The 23,095-nt window shown below is 44.1% G+C and overlaps 1 protein-coding gene across 1 annotated transcript; it reads left to right on the plus strand.

Annotated features, from left to right (window-relative positions):
• Positions 1 to 2,848: 2,848 nt before the first annotated feature.
• NSMCE1 (NSE1 homolog, SMC5-SMC6 complex component) lies at positions 2,849 to 23,072 on the plus strand. The gene is made up of 9 exons (XM_018565805.1): positions 2,849 to 2,855; positions 5,646 to 5,763; positions 8,413 to 8,534; positions 11,745 to 11,822; positions 12,552 to 12,698; positions 13,709 to 13,825; positions 14,948 to 15,068; positions 21,517 to 21,613; positions 22,745 to 23,072. Exons 2-9 carry the CDS (start codon positions 5,652 to 5,654, stop codon positions 23,070 to 23,072), a joined length of 1,122 nt encoding a protein of 373 aa, XP_018421307.1. The 5' UTR covers positions 2,849 to 2,855; positions 5,646 to 5,651.
• Positions 23,073 to 23,095: the final 23 nt, after the last annotated feature.

Raw genomic sequence — 23,095 nt, forward strand, 5'->3', positions numbered from 1 at the left:
TGGTGCTGGTGAGACCCCACAGAGCCCTGTTTTAAACAGGGCTCTAAGGGGTCTCACCAGGGCCCTAAAGGGGTCTAACCAGGCTGGTGAGACCCCACATAGCCCTGGTGAGACCACATCTCACCCCGGTGAGACCAGACGGAGCCCTGGTGAGACCCCACAGAGCCCTGCTTTAACCAGGGCACTGTGGGGTCTCACCAGGGATCTGAAGGGTTTAACCAGGGTGGCGAGAGCCTACAAAGCCCTGCCGAGACCCTATAGAGCCCTTGCAAAACTCTACAGATCCCTGATGAGACCCTGCAGAGCCACTGAGTAGGAAACGGTTGGAACTTCTGACATTTTTTTTATTGCTGTCTGAGGCTTCCTGTCCTGATGACCCTCCACCACTCACTTCATATTTGGGTGTCATAGAGACAGGAAGTGAGGAAAAAGCTCCATAATATGGTGGCAGAATTAAAACATCTGACAGAAATTTGAACACTTCGCCAATCTACCTAAAATTTTAACTGGGGTGTGGCGGTTGCACTGAACTCCACTGTGCTCATGCACTTTGCTACTTCATTTGCCACTGTGCCCACGCTGACCTCCACAGGACCTATGCACATCTCCGCCAACTGCCACTGCGCACTTCTCCACTGTGTCTGCACACATTCCCAATGATGGGGACTGTGCCTTTGCAACTAGCCATTGACCATCACTGCACCCATGCACATGCCCCCTTACTGCCACTGTGCCCACACACCACTGGCTGGCACTGTGCCCACACACTTCACCACTGACTTCTACTGTGCCCACACACTTCACCACTGGCTACCACTGTTTCCACACACTTCACCACTGACTTCCACTGTGTCCACACACTTCACCACTGACTTCCACTGTGCCCACACACTTCACCACTGACTTCCACTGTGCCCACACACTTCACCACTGACTTCCACTGTGCCCACACACTTCACCACTGACTTCCATTGTGCCCACACACTTCACCACTGGCTGTCACTGTTTCCACACACTTCACCACTGACTTCCACTGTGCCCACACTTCACCACCAGCTGAAACTGTGCCCACACACTTCACCACTGTGCCCACACACTTTACCACTAGCTGCCACTGTGCCCACACACTTCACCACTAACTGTGCCCACACACGTCTTCACACTTTGCCACTGCACCCATGCACTTCCCCCTTGACTGCCACTGTGCCCACTGATTGCCACTGTGCCCACACACTTCACCACTGATTGCCACTATGACCACCTGGCGTTCCGCCTGTTGGGGGGTCCAGAGAGAAAGAAGAGGGCGCGCAGCTTGTGGGCTGGGCCTGCTATGCATAGCCTCGCCTCGCATTAGCCTGCCCGAGGCTATGCATCAGCCTGCTCCAATGGACCAAAGCTTGTCCGAGCAGGGCAGTGAGAGGGAGGGTTTATTCTGCGCCAGTGCCGAAGCAACGGGGGGAGGGCAGGGGGAGCATGTGCCCCGTGCGCCGCATCGGGAGGGGTGGCGGGGGTAACTCATATTATTACCTGGCCGCTGGCTCCCTCCCTACTCCTGTCACTCTGCAAGCACGGCCAGCGCTGCACCTGAGGGCGCCGGGAAGGAGGGGTCTAGGAGTGGTGTCAGGCAGAGAGCAGCCGGGGAGAGAGAGAACCGACCCGGACATGGAGGGTGGGTGAACTGTCAGCAGCTCTAACCCTGCGCTCTATCCACCTGAGACCCTGCAGAGCCCTGGTGAGACCACCTGTATCCCTGGTGAGACCGCCCGCTGCCCTGCTGAAACCACCCGTAGCCCTGCTGAGTCCACCCGCTGTAGCTCTGGTGAGACCGCACATACCCCTACTGAGACCACAGGTAGTCTTGCTGATTCTCCACGTAGCACACAGCCCTGATAAGACCGCCCGTAGCCCTGGTGAGACCGCCCATATTAACCACCAGGGCCTAGTCGCAGTTGTGACTCTGGTAGTTCCACCATTTGGGAGTGCGCAGACAGGAGGACGAGGGCCCTGTCAACAGCCTCAGATCCCAGCATGCCAACTCTACGCAGCTCCTTCCCATGGTGGTTGGGGCCTTCATGGTTTCTTGCACCAGGGTCCTGAAGATTCTAGCTACGCCCCTGAATGGCACCCTCCTAAGGCCCCATTCACACTGAGCGATTCGCAAATCGCGCGTTTGTCGTGCAAATGCTTGCATTGAGCAAGCTAAAATCGCGGCAAAATCCGCTCCAAAAAGGGTCCTGCTGTGGCGACGCACGACCCGCGACGGACATTGCGACGGACATTGAGATGCATTGGAGCGATATCGCGCGGTAAATAGCCGCGATATCGTGGGAATTACCGTGCGATAAATCGCTCAGTGTGAATGGGGCCTAAAGCGGCACCCTGGGCACATGCCCCCAGCCCCACCCTCGCTACGGCCCTGCCCATGAACTTCACCATCACTGTTACCACACACTTCACCACTGTACCCACACACATCTACACTGACCACCACTGTGGCCAAACATTTCTCTACTGACCACCAATGCACCATTACCCGGTACACTTTTTCTAGTAGTAATTAGAGTTATTAATGTTTGTTAGCATATAAATCTCCCCAATTGTGTGCGTGAAATTTTATATTCGCCAGTGTCACAGCTCTCAGATTGAGTCTGTAAGCGGAATACCGCGGTCACACTGCGCCATCTAGTGGCCGCACTCAGAGCTGCAGCCAATACTTCATAGTACAGCGCGCCACTAATACGTGTCAGTGCGCATGCGTGTTGCTCGGCTCCCGCTTCCTAGGTGAGTAGTTCTGTCTTCCTGCCATTTTCTCGTGGATTGTATACTACGTAAATGTGCTCTTTTATCTGTGTGTGGTGAGAGCGGCTCCCAGGGTGGGTTATATGTTATCTCTGTAACGTTCTATATCCTCAGTCAGCTGTGTGTACACATCCATTAGGAGGAGGAGCAGACTCTCATATCTCTGTCACTGGTCTGCCTTCAGTGTGATTGGTTGGTATAGATCGTTATGTTTATTCTTTTAAATGAGAATGTTAAAGTGTATCTATGGCTATTTTTCGTTTAGTTTTGGATAAAGTGAGGAAGTATTAGAATTCCTGTCAGGTGTAACTGCTTTCTGGGGCCCCTTAGGGATTTCCCCTCACTTCCTGTTATTTTGTTTCTGACAGGAAGTGAGGGAAGATCTCCAAAGGTAACACATGGAGATTCATTTTATAGTGTATTAAAGGGTTGGCCCCCCTCTTTATGCTGTCTGTTACCCTGTTGCAGTATTTCCCTCATTTCCTGTTGGAGCTTTCGATAGAACACCGGGGCTCCATTACAGAGATCTCCCCTCACTTCCTGTTCCGCCGACACTTTCCCCAAACAGGAAATGAGGGAAATACTGCAACAGGGAAACAGACAGCATAAAGAGGGGGACAACCCTTTACTACTACACTATAAAATGAATGTCCATGTGTTACCTTTGGAGATCTTCCCTCACTTCCTGTCAGAAACAAAATAACAGGAAGTGAGGGGAAATCCCTAAGGGGCCCCAGAAAGCAGTAACACCTGACAGGAATTCTGTTCTATCGAAAGCTCCAACTCATCAAAATCTCCAACTACCTCACTGCCGGGTACTTGCAAGTTGGAGATTTCGACCAGACGGCGTTAGACTGCAAAAGGCAAAAACTGACGGAGCTCTGTACAACTGCATTTTAACAATATTCAGCAGCTGGCAAACTCAACGAGTATTCTGAAAACGCTGAGCGCACCGCAACTGTACAGAGCTCCAGTCTTTCTGAGCACCGGAAGTGACGTAGTTAGAGATTTCGACGAGTTGGAGCTTTCGATAGAACACCGGATAGCAGTAAAACTGACAAGGGTTATCGCTCCATCCACAACTGAAAAAGCGTGTTCAGCTTCTGAGTGTAATGAAGCTACCAGGGTGGGCGACTCCGGCCCTCCAGCTGTGCTTTAACTACACATCCCAGCATGCCTCTGGCAGTCATGCCTATAACTGTCAGTCTTGCAATGCCTCATGGGACTTGTAGTTCCAAAGCTGGAGGATCGGAGTTGCACACCCCTGCCCCCTATGTGATCGCACTTCAGCGGTGACAGGCTCTCTTTAAGAATATCACATCCGGTAGGCAATCGGCAGTCAGCTTTACACATGGAAATGGATAAAGCTGATGGGAGACTGCTGCCGCTGACATATGACATATGCAATATCGAAAGGGTTAAAGTAAAACTTCAGGAATAATTTTTTAGACACAAACGAGCACTTAACCCTTGCAGTGCAGGGGGTAGCCCCACTGCAAGGGTTAGTCATTTTCCCCGGAGTTCTTCCTTAACCTTATACCACAGCTTAAAAAACATAAAATTCATTTATTTGTCCTTTATTTGGAAACACCTCATGCCTGGGTTTTCAGAAATGATTCTGTACTTCTTACCCTAAAACTGAAAGCTAACATTTTGTTTTTCTTTCCTGTATAATAATGGTCACTTTACATACATTGTCACTAAGCGTCGCACTTAGTGCCAGCGGCATACTTTGACCATCGCTGTCTTGAGGGGGTTAAGCTAAAAAAAAATGAACTCCTTCAAATCTGCAGCTCAGCTTCAAATTTTCATTGTGATGGGTTAAATGAGAACTATGGGGTAAGTGTTTTTCCCCATAGTTCTCCTAAGGGGCACGGAAGGACATATACTAGCGTCCTCCCGTGACCCAAAGCTCAAAATAGCGCAAACTACAGGTCGCTATGTATTGAGGCAGCCGGGACGGTTTCCGACATTACTGTCAAGATTCACCCAGCTGTGTGAGTGACAGCTGTCTCTGCCTATCTAGAGGCTGAGCCAGCTGTACCCGCCCCCTCCCCCGTCCGTTCCGCCAGTCAGCGCTGGAGGGGAGGGGGGAATCCCCGACTGACAATCACAGCTCTCTGCAGGGACAGGATCGAGAGGTGAGCGAACGCAGGTATGTGTTCGCTCACTTCCCGATCTACTGAGCTGACCTGTGACAGTCTCATTGTCACACGTCAGCTCGAACTATGAGGTGACTGAAAATCACTCACCTCATAGTTCTCCTTTAATAGTTTTTTTTAAATAATGGTAGCTTTTTGTGTGTGTTTTTTGTTACAAGTGACAAGTCACTTTTCCTACAGGCTTATCAATTGTATCAAGCAGTCACTGCAAATGGATGTCACTATGACTGCTTGATCCTTTTAAATACATTTTTAGTTATTATTAGGCTGCCCCAAACTCAGGGACAGCCAATAATAACCTTAGTGGCACTGGTACTGACACGCACTGCAGCATGTCAGTCTCAGATGTCAGATGCCACAAGTTGCAAGGTCTGGCAGCTGATTGAGGATTTATGGACCTATTCACATCTGTGCTTTGCTGCAATGCAAGAAACAGAACAGTGTGTTGTGGTGCTATTCATTTTGATTAGTGTACTGCAACATACAGATTAGTGATGGGCTTGGTGTGAATTCAGTTCACCTGAGTTTGCCCAAGCGCCCTCAGAACTGACCACTACTCCCCCTTCCTGGCCCAATTAGTGGTTACATTTGTGGCGGGGCATTTTTTGAACTTCTGCTTTAAGTAAATAGGAAATATGTACATTTGTTTTTATTTTTTTTTTTATTTTTTTTACTGTTTTACAGAGGAAGATGACCATGAACGAAAGTCACCAGAGGTTCCTCCAGGTGCTAATGTCCCATGGCATATTGGAAGGTTCTGTAGCAAGGACATTACATAAACATTGCTGTAATGTTCACAAAGGTTAGTGTGTAATTTATAATAGTATTTCAGTGTATTTTTGTGTTGATTTATTAAAGTGACACTAAACTCAGGAGTAAAACCCTAAAAATGCATTCAGGTACCTTTAACCAATAACAAAAATGTATCTTATTTGTGTATCACTCGGCTGTAGATCCTCAAATCATCTCTGAATTGGTGCTGACACTGTCCTTCCTCCCTGTGTGTGGTAAAGTAGTCACCGCTCCAAGCTCACTCCTGTGATGGACTACAATCTCACATTTAATTTACTGATTTGTACGGAGATATTAGTCCATCGCAGGAGTGAACTTGGAGCGGTGACTACTTTACCATACGCAGGGACCATGGGGGACAAAAGTAGCCCCCATTCAGAAGGAAGGACAATGTCGGCACCAATTCAGAGATGATTTGAGGATCTACAGCCGAGTGATACACAAATAAGTTTTAAATGAAATGACCTAGATCTAGGCACAGGATGCCGCACCCCTGGAGAATAATATAGCAAAAAATAGAAAGCTGGGGTTTTTTTGGGCAACCGACTGACAACTTTCAGACCAAACGTTTTTTTGAAAAAATATTATTTTATTTAATATAATAAATTTAAAATAGTAATGGATAATTTCATTGCATCTCCTGACCTATGGGTGTTGACGCACTCTAGACAGTGTTCTCCATCTCCCTTGTCCTAGGTGAACTTCACTGTTTAGACCGTGCTGTGGTCATTAATCGAACCAGCCCCTATGGGTAGGGCTTATCTATTTTTCCGCTCTCCTTGGGTGTTATCTATCTGCGGGATGCGGCGCACTCCATACATTGGTTCCCATCCCAAAAAACCCCAGCTTTCTATTTTTTGCTATGATACACAAATAAGATACATTTTTGTTAATGGTTAAGGTAGTTAAATGTATTTGCAAGATTTAACTCCTGAGTTTTGTGTCACTTTAAACTCTTTACAGAAGGCAAAACCACAATCCTAGCATACAATCGAACATACGATAAAGGATGTGAACTTTCCACGTTATTTGAATTGATGGTACAAGTAGTGTCTCACTCTCTTACGTTTTCAACCCATGTTTCATGACTCTGTAAAGAGAACCATGCCTCAGCTCACAAAGCTGGAATGTACACGGCGACTGCAACTACCATTTCTGGGATCTGCTATTTTTAGGTTCCTGTTTTACCTACCATCTGCCATCTAATCTACCTACCACTACTAGTCTACATTGCCATATCGTTGACCTTAGGCCAGTTGGGGAACACAGCTTGGTCAAGGGCTCACCCAACCTGCTGATTTGACAATAAAGGATCAGCAGGACACTATCATATCATATACCATAATTCATTATTTTTTCTGAACAAAATGTGTCAGCCTGAATAATAACTATTTCCATATCTGATGATTTGAACATCCTTGCCCTTCTTTAGTGGATGTGTCAGAAAACAATGCTAGTCAAAAGCTATTTCACAAGATTTGAGATACTGCCGGGTTATACTGTTACCTACAGTAGGACTGGACACTGTAGGCCAGTCCAGGGTAACGCCTACTCTACTCGGCATGCCTCCAGTTTTTTTGCCAATGTCCTAGGAGGATGAACATCGTTTCGGCTTCTCTTCTGAGAAGTCTAGCCAGTTTTTGTTAGCTTTTATCCTTTAGTATTTTTTTTCTTTGTATTATTCTTCTTTTGAATTCAATCGGGATTCCTTACTACATTGCTGCTTGAGCTGGTCTCTTCATGCAGTTATTTGGATTGTCCTTTCCTAATACCGCTCCATGTTGACTTCAATCTTCCAAACTGCAGCAGAATGGGTTAGATCTCCCAAAAAGGATCTCTCCACCACTGGGGTAGGCACCTTTCTTGAATCGGTGCGTGGAACAGATGTCTTTGCACTTCAGTTGTGATAAGCTTCTAAACTTGTGTCCCACATGGAGCTGAAGTCTATACAGATGCACAGAGCACTCTAGTTAAGGTGCTGGGATGCTGATGCCTTCTTCAAGGAACATCTGACTCCCTTTGCCTTCGAGGGACGCTGTCTCTTTTATTATACACTTGATACCATCATCAAGTTGTCCACGGGAAGCCAGAGTGTACTTCTGCCTCATCGCAGGAGGTCAAGATAGAGGTCCCATTCTTCTCCTTCATGCACCAGGCTCTTAGAGTCTGAATCTCAAACAGCCCGTAGGGCTAGAAGTCAAAGATAGACTAAGCTTTCTGAGAAGCCTTCTGCATGAAGGTGTACTCCCATTTCTATAAATGGGGGCTTAGTGTGGCCCTTGGGTTGCCTGTCCCTTGTGTATTTAGTTGCTGAATCTGCTAATCCTTCCTGTGCTGCTGCTCAGAGTGATGCACCGTCCCTGATCCCATTGGTTTTGCTCCAGTCCATGTGCCCACGTGGCATCTGGAGCTATGTCCCATCCAGTCTGCTCCTCTTTCTCTCTGGGAAATCCCCTGTCTTTGGGTCGGGTAAGTCCCTTAATGGATGTTGTAAGGAGACAAAACATAGGAAAATGTGCATGTACTGATTTAAGGTATTTTTTTTTTTTTTTAATCTTGCCTGAGATCCTTTAAGGCCTTCCTGCAGTTTGGTACGTTTGCAAACACAGCACCTTGTACTTAGATGTTTGATACGTAATGCATATTTCTTATTTTCCAGTTCACTATATCCATGACAAGCTAGATGACTTTGTGTCTATCATCAACAAACATTTGCAGCCTGTGTTCATGCAAATTAGGAAAGGAACTGATGAAAATGATGGAAAACATTACTACACTCTGGTATGTGAAGTTTTATTTTTCAAGTTTGAAACATAGGGCATAAATGTCATGGCGGCCATGGGTAAAAAAAAAAGTGCTATTGTCCTAAATTTTCTGTGCCTTGGTTCTGATAAATGAGTCTACTATTGGAGGAGCATCCTGGGAGTAGTTGGCCATGGAGGCGGAACTCCTGTGGCGAATGCAGCAGGTGTTGGAGCACCTTGATGAACCTGGTCCTGCACAGGTCGAGCACGGAGAGAGAGGATGCCCAGCTATGCATCCATAAACAGCTTTTCACCGATGTTTGAGGGGTTTAGCTTTCTGTCCTAATATATTGGTTCCGTCCAATAATTAAGCAGGTTTGGGCTGAGGACACTGGAATTCAGGTTCCAGCAGAGAGGAAGCTGATTTCTGACGGAGGAACCCAGTCGGGGTACTAGGCGGTCCGTCTCCTTGGCCTCTAGTCTTTGTTAGGGAGCTTACTGTAAAAAGTTTATTGCTGATGTTGCCATCTCCACTAAACATTTTGTACATCAAAAACATGTCCCCTCTTAATCACCTCACTTCCAGCGTGAACAAGTTTTTAAATTTAGTAACCTCGCCTCATAGCTTTGATCCTCCTGCCCCTTAATTAGTTTTGTTGCCCTTCTCTGGACTCTCTCCAGCTCAAGGACATCCTTTCTGAGGACTGGTGACCAAAACTGGACCGCATACTCCAAACTGGACCACATACTCCAAGTTGGTCTGTGAAAGAAAGATAGAATAAGAGCTTGTTCACACCAGCAAGCTCTTATTCAGCAAGATTGCTTGATAATGCTGAGTATGAATTAAATTTATGGAAGTGTCGGTGTATTTGTTTGGCTTCTTTACTGAAAGCATGTCTGTCTACCCTCACTACTATAATGATGCTTAACGTGCCCCAGGACTAAAATACAGGCATTTAATTATAACCTAGTAAAGTTTACTTGAGTGTGCCAGTAGTCTCAGATCCCCTTGTGCTCTATTATGCACTTCCTAGCAGTGTCGATAGCTAACCTGCTGACTACACCACCTTCCTTTTTGCCCATCACTGTGATGGGAAAAATTGCTGGCAAATAGAAAGATGAGGTAGGAGGTGGAATAGCTCTTGACACTGCTATTCTTAAATATGCCATGCCTACAGTATGTTATAATTTTATGCTTAACAAACTTATACTATTGAGAGGTGCGCTTTAACCCGAAGGCAGAGGCCCTTGGAGTAAGACTTTTAGCACATCAATTCTCAAAGTGTAGTTTGCAGACCACCATTGGGCTGTATACATGTGCCATCTGTGGAGCCACATGGTCCTCATTACATCCTTCTTCTAATATGCTTCATCTACACTGAGTGGCCGGATTTTTATGACCACCCTGCGGTACTTCGTTGGGCCACGAGATGACTCCACGAGATGACTAAGTTGGACCGCCTCGTGACTCCACGAGATGTTGAAAGGTGATGCGAGGAATCTGACACTGCACAGTTGCCCTTCTGTTGTCTTGTACCAGTCTTGCCACTCTCCGTTCTGCCCTAACATTGACTAGTCCCTGACGGCCACAATTCGCACGTTCAGACCCAGATTTTCAGCTGACAGTCCAGTCTTTAAACACTTTAACAACAGCTGCTCTTGAACATTTAACGAATTCTGCTGTTTTGCTGATACTCGCTCCATGGCTCCAAGCGCCTACAATCATCCCATGTTCAAAGGCTGTTAAATCGCGTTGTTTACCCGTATCTTCAGAAACAAATCACTTCTACTGTCGTGGTAAACAACCTGCTTCCCTATTTATAATGGTCTGGCCCTCTAGCAACTTCAGCGCAAAATTATAGCTAATTTGCCTACAAACGTCAGGTGGTCATAATAATCTGGCCACTCAGTGTATATCTGTGATGTAAATTCCTAAATGCGGTGAGAAAGTTTTAGACAACTCTTGTCTGGTGCCTGTGCAAAGTGTCAAGGAGCAGACATCTATCCCTCTTAAAATCCCTGAGTTAAGCAAAAAAAGAAATAAAATAATGAATAGGAGTGGTTCAGTGAAGGCTTGTACAGCATAGAGAGCCCAGCATTGAAGGCAAACAAATATGATGTTTTGAAGGTGTTGGCCAGCTAGAGTGTGGGTGTGTGAGTTGTAAACACTGTATGCTACGGTTGTCCACAAAGAGAACTGATAATACTGCTGACTGATAACAGTGCAGCACAGGGATAGTGCATAGGATGGTAGTAGCTTACTGGATTTCTTGCAGGATCTATATATTTTTGCACTTTTCAAATATAGCAAGCTTTTTAATGGTAAATCTAACAGACCAAAAGGGTGCAAATAAGAGAAGTTCAGTGTTGCGGTTTACATACACTTCAAGGGCTTGTTCACACCAGGACATGCGTTTAAAATGACCTCTGTTAGCATATGGGCTTACACCACAAATCTGCATATAGGTTTGTTGCAGCGCAGTGCGAAAAAAATGCAGACAGGAGTCACGGCACCGCAGCTGGGCTGCATTGAACAGAAATTTCAATAAAGTTTAACTAGAAAATAAAATGGTTAACAGTCCCTTGCACAAACCTATATGCAGATTGTGGTGTAATCAGGGCACATATAAAATAATTGTTTTCTATGTGCCTTGCAGTGACTGGCATTTATCATGTGACTGGCATTTATCATGTTCTTACAAATCATCAGTCTCTGCAAATGGTGTGATTTTACAAACACTAAAGTAACTCTGTCAGGTTAGCAAAAGAAAGATGAGCTCTTATACTCGCCTCTCCGGGGGCCCATGTCTCCGAGTTTGCATTTGTTGCAGCACCACAGCCTCCGTAATTTCTTTGCCATTCAATACTTCTATGAGTGGTCTACCTCACTTTAGTTCCATCATCAGACCTCTGCGTCACTACAGGAGATAGCATTGGCATGGGGTCAGATGATGGAACCACTATGTGGGGGACACTGGCATCTGACACTCCTGGATTTGTCAAATGCTGAAGAGACTGGCTGAGGATATTACATTTTTGTTCAGTACAATTATACATGTTGGAACTCCTTCCCCACATCATCAGCTCAATCAACATGATTTTTTTTTCCTAATCATTGCTGTGAGTAATGACCAATGTGTGTAATCTAGCATGCAAACTGAAGTTGTGGGGTTTTTTTTGTTCGGGATGGGGGTTTGACTTGATTGGAGTGAATTCCTAGTGTTGTACTGTTTTTCTTCATCCCTAGGTTAACCTTGCAGAAAATGAAGTGACTAAAATGTCTTTAGATTATGCAGAAAATGAGCTGGAGTTGTTTCGAAAAACGGTAAGCTATGATTTTCTACTACCCACCGTTGGAATGCCTTTAACACTGTCTTCTTTCTGTGCTCCATCACCTTTTGGCTGGTGTTGGGTACATGTGATGTCAAGTGTACAAATTAGAGGAGGCTTGGCTTACAATTGGCTAGGCTGCCTGTGATCTGTACACCTGATATGTGTCCACCGCTGCAGAACAGAATGAAAACACGATCATCGCTTCATTGTCTTTTAGCTTAATGGCAGAGCTTGGCAACTAAAGAGGTGCTACATCTCCTACATAAGAAAGATGCATGTTAAGGTTACTACAGCCAGATGCAGAACATAGTGGGGGGATTTATCAAAACTGGAGCAGACAAAATTTGGAGCAGTTGCCCATGGCAACCAATCAGCTTCTTTCCTTCATTTTCAAAACATAACTGAACAAATTGAAGAGAGAAGCTGACGGACAACTGCTCCAGATTCTGTCTGCTCCTGTTTTGATAAATTACTCCCAGTGATGTTTTGTCTTAGCCCCTCTCTCCTGCATAATCTCTGTATTTCATCGGTGTGTCTTGGAAGCTGTTTTGGTCTCTAGAAAGAGGCCTGTGTAGATCTTGGGGGAAATTATCTTTGCTAATCAAAATTCGCTCATAATTTCTTTCCCTTGTGTGGACCACAAATGGTAACATTTAATACATTGTTTTCACTTCTTACATAATGTTCTTGCTGTTTTTTGTTTTTTTTTTGTCATGAGTAGATGGACCTAATTGTTGACTCTGACAGCGGGTTTGCATCCTCCACAAACATCTTGAATCTTGCTGATCAGCTTCAAACCAAGAAAATGAAGAAAAAGGAGATTGAACAACTATTGCAGGACTTTGTGCAAGAAAAGTGGCTGATTGAGGTGTGTTGGTTGGCAAAAACATTTGTTTTGACAGAACAGTTGGTTTTTAGAAGTTCCTTATGTACCAAAAGAAAGCTTTCCCAAAGAGTGCTGAATTAAAGTGAACCTGCGACCATATATAAGAAATGCAATGGACATATACTGTATATTATCTGGTTGGCACCAACAAGTGCTTGCCTCTAGAGAGGCAGAGCCAGCTGTCAATCGGGCAGTGGGGTAAATACCAACAATTCGGGATGCACCGATACCACTTTTTCAGCTTCAAGTACGAGTATCTAATTGACTGGGAAATTCTATTGAAAGAACACCGGCTTTACTTTCTGAGGCTGACCAATCAGGAACCTAGGCGGTGGGTCATAAGGGGAAGCCAGGTGGCACGTAATGACAAGTCTCCTGGCTTCCTGATTGGCTAGGAAGCTGGCTTCACTTTTTACTAGACAGCCTGACTTCCTGACCAATCATGTCGGGAGGCAGGACATGACGTGCTGCCCGGCTTCCTGATTGGCTAGGAAGCCGGCTTCACTTGTTGCTAGGCAGCCTGGCTTCCTGACCAATCACGTCGGGAGTACGAGAGCTCTCCGAATATACTTAGTATCGGCACTGATACTAGTATTGGTGCATCCCTACCGACAATAATGTTGGGATCTTTCCAGGCTGCAGTGTGGCTCTGCACGATGTCAGCATATAGCTGACACCCAAAACCCAGCATACAGCAGGCTATTGCCCACTGGCAATAGCCTGCTATATGCTGGCTTTTGGATGACCCTTTAGAGGACTATGGCAAAAAAAAGGTTGGGCCATAGTCCTCTTTTAACATTCAAACGTTTGTTATGGCTCAGAAATGTTCATGTTTTTGTTAGCAGTTGATACTCACCAAGGTAGCATCACCAGAAAAAGTACTAAATATGAACTGGTTGTGCACTGCAGCTTGCATTTTATCAGGTTAGCTGACTTCAAATTAAGGCTTTGTAAAGTCTTCTTCTCATCCTCTTACTTCTCTTGATTCTTAGAAAGAAGGAGAGTACAGTCTTCACACTCGTTGCATAATGGAAATGGAACATTATATTCAGAATACATACCAAGATATGGTCAAAACATGCAACATTTGCCACAACATTGCAATTCAGGTATAATATTTGATGTTCTGGGTCTATGTTAACTTGTTCATAATTTGTACAGCTTTGATTATGTGTATAGCGTTTAGGCCTTTAGCAGCCAATTACAAAACTGTGATTGAATGGTTATGAATTACTTCCCCATGCCCACCATAGGTAAAGACTTTGGACTTGTTCACACCGAATGCAGTGCGTTCCAGAGCGCTATTTTTTGCGTTTGCAGCGGAACGGAACGCAGGCAAAGTTTTGCCATGTGTGCGATCGCATGAGGGGCGTGGAAGCGGTGCCATTGAATTCAATGCACCGCCACGCCCCCTCCCGCTCCAGAGCGCAGGGGGAAGTTCCGTGAGGGATCGCGGTGCGTTCCAGCAGTTACCGCTCTGGAATGCACCGCATTCGGTGTGAACAAGCCCTGAGTTGTTGACTTTCTCTAGTTTGTTTTGCTGTTGCCCACCCCTCTGTATGCACTGCTTTGGGAGGTCCCAATTGTAAAGATTGAGAGCCATATCTGTCAATGAATGAAAGTAAAAATAGGATTTCTTTCATTTCGAAACACACAAAGTCCTATAATGTCGGGCTATACTGTCCCCTACATTGGAAACTGGCAAACAGACTTGTAGGCAAGCCCAGGATAACTGCTCGTACTCTCAGCATGCTTTCATCTTTGCTGGTGTCCTGGGAGGATGGATATCTTTTCTTTCGGTCTGCCCGAGCAGATTTTCTTTTCTTTGATTTTTTTTTTTTTCTTCCAAGATTTTCTGTTGCCGAGCAACCAGCCCTTCCTCCTCCCCCACCCTAATGAATGCATGACCCCTCAGGATTGTAGCTTATGTCCTGGGGAGGCTGCAGTGGTGCAAACAGAGTGCTTGTCACTTGAGTTTGGGCAGCTATTGAGTGTCTGCTGTTGCCCATGTTTTTTTGAACGTTTTACTCCTTCTAGTGCTTGTTCACTAACTGAGCTCTTCAGAAAGTGAGGAGCATTTGGCCATCAGCAGGGGCCTACTCCTAGGCTGAACTTTTGTTTTGTGCTCCTGTAGGTATCACTATAACCCATTTGTCATGATTAAGAGAGTAGCGTTTCTTATGGAACTCAGAGAAATGAAATAATCCTATCATTTTGTATGTAATATACAGGGACAAATTTGTGAAAATTGTGGTATCAAGATTCACTTGACATGCGTGGAAAAGTATTTCAGAGGGCAGCCAGGGCCAAGATGCCCGCAGTGCACGGAGCCATGGATGCAAGAAATTCCAAGTATGTTGATTTTAACTTTTGGTTTAAAAGTAGACTGCAGCCAAAACTGAATGATAGAATTCACATTGCTTAGCAAAAGAGTTGAAGCTGTGCTGAGTGAAATCATCCAATCATGTGAAAGCAAAAATTCAATGATTGTATTTTTTTTTCCACAAGATTGGCTATTTTCACTTAACTTCACCACATTCACTAAGCTAAATGAAAATTCAAACTGGAAGATGAACCTACTCTATTCCGTTAGTAAATAAACCCCAATGTCTAAAATGATGAAAGCGAGTCATGTGATCGCCATAAAATGTATTGAAAAAAAAAAGTTTACAAAATGTAAATGTTGACAATACGGATTTGCTAAACTGTTGCGCTAATATCATGCGACATTAAAAAATGCAACTGACATTCTATTATTCTCCTGGGTCTCTGCTTTCAGAAAATATATCTTTTTGGGGTGGCGGCTCCTCCGTCACGGCCCCAAATACTGTTTGGTGGCAGTTGAGAGACAGCTCTGAGACTGCTGGGTATGCTGGATATATATCCAAGGCCGTGCCTATCAAACTTATTTAAGTGCTGAAATGGATTCTCTCCACGTGAATAGGTAAAGCTTTCTTTCCACACTCACCAGAATGATTTGACCCTCTGCAATGAGCTGGCCAAATAAAGCGTGATGTAAAATTGCGCTCAAATGCAGTATTTTTCCTCCAGTGTCAGTGCTTCAATCCGCAAAAGATTCAGTTCTTCCTCCACTGCTTACATCATCATATTAAAATAGAACAGACAAACGCTCATCGTGCAGTCACATCATTACAATGTTTATTAAAGAGAATCAATCCTACTCACATAGGCTGAATTAAAAATTTGCTGGTCAGCAATCAAATAGAAAGATCCCTTATTGGATTCCTCACAGCGTGCTCTCTCCAAACAAGCTCCCAGATCAAGATAGCTTCAGCAGAGTCCACCCCTTAACGCGTTTAGTCATTTAGGGCGTTCTCAAAGGACGGCAGACCTCGCTGAAGCTATTTCCCAATCACTATATATATTATTAATTATCGCAGGTGTAATACATTTAATCCTCCAGTAATGTCCCCACAAATTAGTTTCTAGCAAAAATGATCCGTTGCAAACACTTAGTTAAAAAAAAAGTAACAAAATTCTGATACAAATACAAGGAAGAATTACCATAAACATGAATAATTTATATAAACAATGTAACTACCTGTCAACCATACAATAATGGCAATCAGTGAGAAATTGAACAAATAAATATTGTGCATGAAAACGGCCACATATTAAAACTACCTAATTAATAATTATTTAAAAAATAGGATCAAAATCTATATTTAAGCCTTTGGGAAATGGTGTCCAAGGCAAATATCCACTTGGATTCATTTTTTGAAACCTCCCTTTTTTAAGTTGGAAACCCTCCAGTGTCTTCCTCTCTTATCAATCCCTATATTTTTTTACACCTCTAGGGTCCTTATTGTGAAAAAGCTTGAAATGCCTAGAACGGCTGTGCTTATCAAACCATTTTTTTAATGTTCTTTATATGTTCCTCGCTTTTCTCTTTTTTAATAATCTAGTTGTCTTACCGACATGTTGCTGGTTCTTTTGGAATATTTTGTGTGCCCGTCTCTGTTTTGGACTTCTTTTGGCCATCTCCATGTCTCAGAATTCTTCAAAGCTGTGTCCCTCAACGGATGAAAAAATAGGGTTTTGTTCTTACCATAAAATCTTTTTCTCTGAGTCCATTGAGGGACACAGCTCCCTCCCCTAATTTCCTTTTATGCTGCGTACTACAACTGGCAGGTGGGAGGGGTTATTGCCTTAGTGACAGGTTTTACTTTTTTTTGCCTGGTGTCCATTATTTTCTGAAGGCAGCAGCATAATCCTACATCCCAGAATTCTTCAGAGTGTGTTCCTTTGTGGACTTTACAGTAAGAACAAAATCCTATTTTCTGGTTGCTGTGGATCATTCCAGGCCATTTCTTTTCCTATTGCTTTACATTAAAGTTAATTTTCTTTGATTGCCAGGATTATCGCAGGCCACCGAAACACCATCCACTTCTCAAGTGTCCAAAGTGCAAGAAAGGAGAAAAATTGTGTCAACAGCATCCAGTAGGACAAGACGGCAGTTATAGTTAAAAAATGATTTGTGCTTTTGAAAATGTAATGTTCGTTTTTTTCTTTTTCTACTTTTGATTTTTTTTTCTGTGCAGTCTTATACAAATTTTCTCTGGACTGGAGACTGTTTGGGGGTGATTCAATAAAGCATTTGTAATACATTTCTGGCAGTGTGGTCCCTTTAAAATTCTTGCACTTAATTCATGAAAGCTAACTTTTTACCACAATGGAGTCTGTAAAGTGCCCCAGATAAAACACAGTGCCTGACGATCACTTCCAGGCTATCCCTGCATTGTCCAGCTCAGCGGGGTCTATAGACAAGGCACTGAGGCTGGCCATGCAGGAAAAGCTGCAATCGGCAAGATAAGAGAGTACCGTATTTTGCGGTCCATAAGACGCACCGGACCATAGGACGCAGGGAGGTCCAGCGCGCCTTATGGAGCACTCGACATACTGTAGATTCTGTCACAGCTTCTATGACAGAAGCTGTGACAGAAGCTGCAGTTAGTGAGCGCTGAGACCGGTGGCGCTGTGATTACAGCGCCACGGTCTCAGTGGTCACACAGAGCAGACGAAGAAAGTCCGTTCTTCGTCTGCTCTATGGTGATCTCGATCGTCGCCGCTGCTCGGTTTTAATACGAGTGATCTCATTAGATCACTCGTATTAAACGAGCAGTGGCTCCTGCTGGTGAACTCGATCACCGCCGCCGCTGCTCGGCTTTAATACGAGTGATCTCATTAGATCACTCGTATTAAACGAGCAGTAGCTCCTACTACTCGCCCGGCGCCCGAAACTGCATGTCTCGGGCGTCGGGATTCGCTCCATAAGATGCAGGCACATTTTCCCCCTCCTTTTGGGGGGAAAAAAGTGCGTCTTATGGAGCGAAAAATACGGTAGTAGCAGTAAAACCAAAATATTGCTAGCAAAAATAGGTCAGTCTTTTATACAACAGTTCTGAAGAAAAGCCATTCGTCCTCTTCAAGACGCACATCAAGTACTTTATTTGTGGTAAGTGCAACAGACCTTATTCACTATTTCATTCACTGGAGTGTGCAACAGCTACCGAGTTTTTGGACTAAGCATTTATTATCACTCTGAGCTCCACTATTATCTGTTCATGTTAATGATCTGTCTGAGCCACCGAGAAATGGTGACACTGGTTCCCCGTACAGGGACCATCAGGCATAACAAAAAGAGAGTGTTAGTTGTTTTTTTTAGAACTTTAATTCTTTATTAAGATTTCAAGACAATACATTAAAAAAGAACAGTTCGACATAGCAATTAAGTATAATGCCACATTTTTTTTTTTGGTCCCAAATACAAAGAGGGACAAATCCAAATTACAAATGTGCAATGAGTGTGTGGTCCCAAAGGAGGTACATGTGACGGCATAGAATGACCAGAGTGGCAGGTTGGGAAGGGTAGCTCGAATTGTATATAGTACGACACTCGGGCCGTAAGCATCAAAAGGCATTAAATAATGAACAACTGAGAATAGATCAGTAAGTTGGGACACCATAGAGGGGTGTAACACGACTGGGTGATAATATAATTGGGTAAGACAACATTGATTGCCCTAGCAAAGAGTGGTAGGGGGTTAAAAGATGGGAGGCTGTGAGTCAACATGGTACCTCTGACATGCAGGGACATGTAGTGTATCTATGGAACGTCCAATAATCATAAACGGTTACATTTTAAAGTAGAGAAGGAAATGAACAAGAAGGGATCAAAGAGAAATGAAGAAGAAAGAGGGAAAATGTATAGGAGGTATAGGAGGAGACTTCTAGTTAAAGAATATCAGAGATGTTAGGTGAGAGACTGTGCAATGGAGAAAAGGGGCATTTAACTTTGGCTTTAAAGCTGGGTATACACAGTTATAATTTTTGTTGTTCAACCTGTGGACTGAACAAAGAAAAATATAACCGATTCCTTCATCCACACTGAACATCGTGCTTGGACGAACCCCGTGCTTTGTATTCTGGCAGCAGTGGAGGTGCCCCTGTCAGAATACATGAACACTGATGGCAGCTCATTGGCTGCCATCTCTCTTTGCCTTACGTTTTTGCATCTAGATTCTTCGATCATACGGCATCAGGGCCACCCACTGCGAATTTCAGCCGGTTCATCAAGAACTGTCCAAAATGCATACAGTGTATAGCTGGCTTAAACAGGCAGGTTAATTGTGGTAGCTAATCAATGATGCATCTAGTGGCTAATCTATAGTAAAATCTAAAAGAAAGGAAGAGCAATCATCCAAAGAAATAACCTAAAATATGAGCTTACAGAGAGTACATGTAACTTTCCCTTTACAAAAACATACGCACAATGCTGCTGATAACCACATCAACACCACCACCAATTTATACAGCTGTGCTATTCACTATTCCAGTATATAATTCCGGAACATGACAAAGAATCTGTTGGGAGGCATGCTCTACTACAAAATGTCAGAAATATACAGAAAATGTCTAATATAAATATATCTCGGTTGTTTAAAAAAGCAAAAAAGACTCACCGCTCCAATTCCACCAGACTGCAGATCAATACAAACATCGGGTGCAGGCTGCAGTGTGCTCGCACTTGTCAAACAATATCTCTCCAATCAGCCGCACGAAACCGAGGCCCATAAAAATCCAACTTTAGTGTAAATTCCATGCAAAGTTCAAAATACAAGGTATACACCACCATAGTATCTCTCCCACTCCAAAGCCTCTCATGCGTTTCACCATCATAGAGGATGATTAAGCTCAGGTGGTCAAACACATGAGAGGCGTTGGAGTGGGAGACATACTATGGTGGTGTATACCTTGTATTTTGAACTTTGCATGGAATTTAGCCTAAGTTAGGGTGATGCTACTTTCATATATGAATTTCCTTGTTTGTCAGTACATGTCTGGAAATTATCTCTGAATCAAATAGTCATAATGGCCTAACTCCTTGAAATAATATGGACTCATAACATGTGCAGTACTGTCAAACTGACGTGCTTATTTTTGCACGGTGTTGTTAACACGAGGAATTTCTTGCTGTGTAGAGTTTTCTGTTTTGGAATGTAAGTGTCTGCACTTGTTTTCACATATCTGTTAAAAGTAAATCAAGGCAAATGGACTTGCTGTATTTTTCTTTAAGACGATTCGATGGTCATTCAGCTAGCTTTCTCAATTCAGAATTAAGCTGGCCATACACCTGTAGAGTATCTGCAGACTTTCTGTGGTCAGATGGAAAAAGTGCCACAGAGTCCTCCATCTACGCTAAACTGTGTGGATGGAAGAATCTTCCAATGGGCCAAGCTTCAGTATTTTGCTAGTCGGCCCCGCTGGCTCTAAAAACACCTGAACAGTGCCTGCATCCAATCAGATTGTTCAGGTATTTAGAGAGTCAGCGGGGCCGACTAGCAAGATACTATAGCTTGGCCCAGAGGGAGATTCCTCCATCCACACAGTTTAGCGTAGATGGAGGAATCTGTTGCACTTTTTCCATCTGCCCATAGAAAATCTGCAGATAATCTATAGGTGTATGGCCAGCTTTAAGAACGGTGATCGGATGACCAGCGAAACGTCTTCAAGCAAAATACAGCAAATCCAGTTGCCTTGATCTATTTTTTACAGATATACCATGACCTGGATGAATGAGAACCTTCACAGACGTGTTGTCACATGTCAGATGATACAATTCCTCCATTATCTCCATTTTGTAATGCCATCTTAATGTCTTCTGAAAGCTGGTAGCAATTGTAATCATCCATCATATTAGATGAATCCTTTTCTCTCCCGTTCATTGAAGGACACAGGCAACAGATCGTAGATCCTGAATGGTAGGGTAATATCGCCACCTGCAGGAGAAGGACGCTAGGCACAAAACTAAAGACCAATTACAGCCTAGGGGCGGCCCCTGCCGGTGGCCAAACCCCCCACCTGCTGACAAGTCTCCAGTTTTTTGCCTAGCGTCAGGAGTAAGGAGCTAAATTTTTTTCTCTGGAGAATTTTTTTCCTTTCTTCCGTTTGACTGGATTTTCTTCTAGCAAGTGTCCCCAGGGCGACAGGCTGGATGACTGTAGATCCTTGTAGTCTCCCCTGACAGTTAACAACTTTTGCTGTCTTTAACAGTCCTTAATATCTGCAAATTGGCAGAACTGGAACAAAAGTCACAAAATTCTTCTTAACGTGTATTAGTTCCTTCCTTTTGATTCATTGGACCAATAGAGATGTTAGTTTGTTCATCACACTGTGTATTGAATTCAGATACATAACTATCATCAACTGAATGACTTGTCAAATATTCAAAAGGATTTATATGGACAGAAGTTATAAATGCTATGCTCCAACTTGACAGACCAATCCTTCATCGCAGAGGCAGCTTATCTAAAGGGCTGCTTCACACCAGCCCTGTTGGGCAGCCTTGCCCAACTCAGTCCCAATGCAAAGAGAAGGTAAAAAGCCTTGCTTTGTATAGGGTCTGTCCACCTACTGTGTTGATGTGCGTTGGGACAGGCATCATGTTATCGCAGCACGTTACAGTGCACTGTAATGAGTCCCAACACACTGCAGTGCATAAAATGTACATAGAGGTAGACATTGAAAACAATACAAAAAAACACCCAAACACTGCACTGCATTATAGCATCACAGCGCACAGTAGTGCAACTTGACACTAGGCATGTAACCTCGCAAAAAAATGATTCTTTTTGGATTGATTCGGATTTTTATTTATTTCGTTTTTTTGGATTTCGGATCGGAAATTCGATTCGGTTCGTTATTTATGTTTCAAAAGTTTTTATTATTTTCATCCAAGGATTCATATAACACAATACAAAATTACACCTTAAGACGATACAACAATCAAAAAACAAAAACAAAAAACACGAAAACCTCAAAAAACAAGACATTAAAACAAAAGTTTAATATTCCAGATAAGCAATTAGATTGAATTTGGTAGATTTTGGTTGGGGTGGAGTAAGGTCTATAGTCTACCTACTTTTCTCACATTATTGTAGGGCTTGTATATGCCAGCATCGGTTCGTTATTTAGATTTCATATTTCCCCAGTCATCTTCCAGGACAGCCCATGAGATAAGGCTCCGCCTGCATGCAACAGGAAACACATCAAACACATTTAAATAAATAGACCCCTCCTTCCATCCCAATTCAGTTTTTTTGTGTTTCCTCCGGCTACACAGGTTCACATCGTAATGTTTGTTGTTTTCAGGGCTCGTTTTTCTATTTGCCCCAGGGCAGAGCCTAACCCTGATATGCGTTGGGACCTACTCCAGGATTTCCTGCTGCAGCGCATACAGGGATCCCTTGTCGGACCCCCACCCGAGACTAGGCCTAGGTTCCCCTCCGTCATTCAGGGAGGGCAACCATCCTCCTGTACGTGAGTGGCTCCAGATGGTGACCCCCCCGGTGTGCAGTAGTGGCAAGGGTGTTACCCTGAGCGGTGTACGGCACCCCCTCTTGGTTGCATGGAGGGGGTAGGCTCTGGAGTGGGTGCAGTGAAGACACTTACCAGTTGAAGCAGATGAGGTACTCAGCTCGAACTACGGCATTGATCAACTCCTCTAGGAGAGCTTTGTGGCTCAAAACTTGGGCAGGAGATGCATCCTCTAAGGCAAAGTTATGCGGGCTCCCGTTTAAAGGGGACTTGCTGTTTGGCCAGGAGTTGGAGGCAGTGTTGGATAGATCCGAGGACAAGAAGAAAGGTTTCCCCTTGCCACCCAAGCAGAAGGGGAAACAGTTTTTTCGTGGTCAAAGGGGTCAAAACTTCCGTAAAGAGAAGAGGGGACTTTATGGGAAGAAGCAAGACCAGTCGAAAGGGTGGGCGTTTAAAAAGGGGAAGTCAAAGAGTAATTTCCTCTTTAACCCACCTCAGCAGCCCAACAAATCCCAATGACCGATTGCTCAGGGTGGGGGGAA

The sequence above is a fragment of the Nanorana parkeri genome, unplaced genomic scaffold, assembly GCF_000935625.1.
Source record: "Nanorana parkeri isolate BGI_ZX_2015 unplaced genomic scaffold, ASM93562v1 scaffold889, whole genome shotgun sequence".
Classification (NCBI taxonomy): domain Eukaryota; kingdom Metazoa; phylum Chordata; class Amphibia; order Anura; family Dicroglossidae; genus Nanorana; species Nanorana parkeri.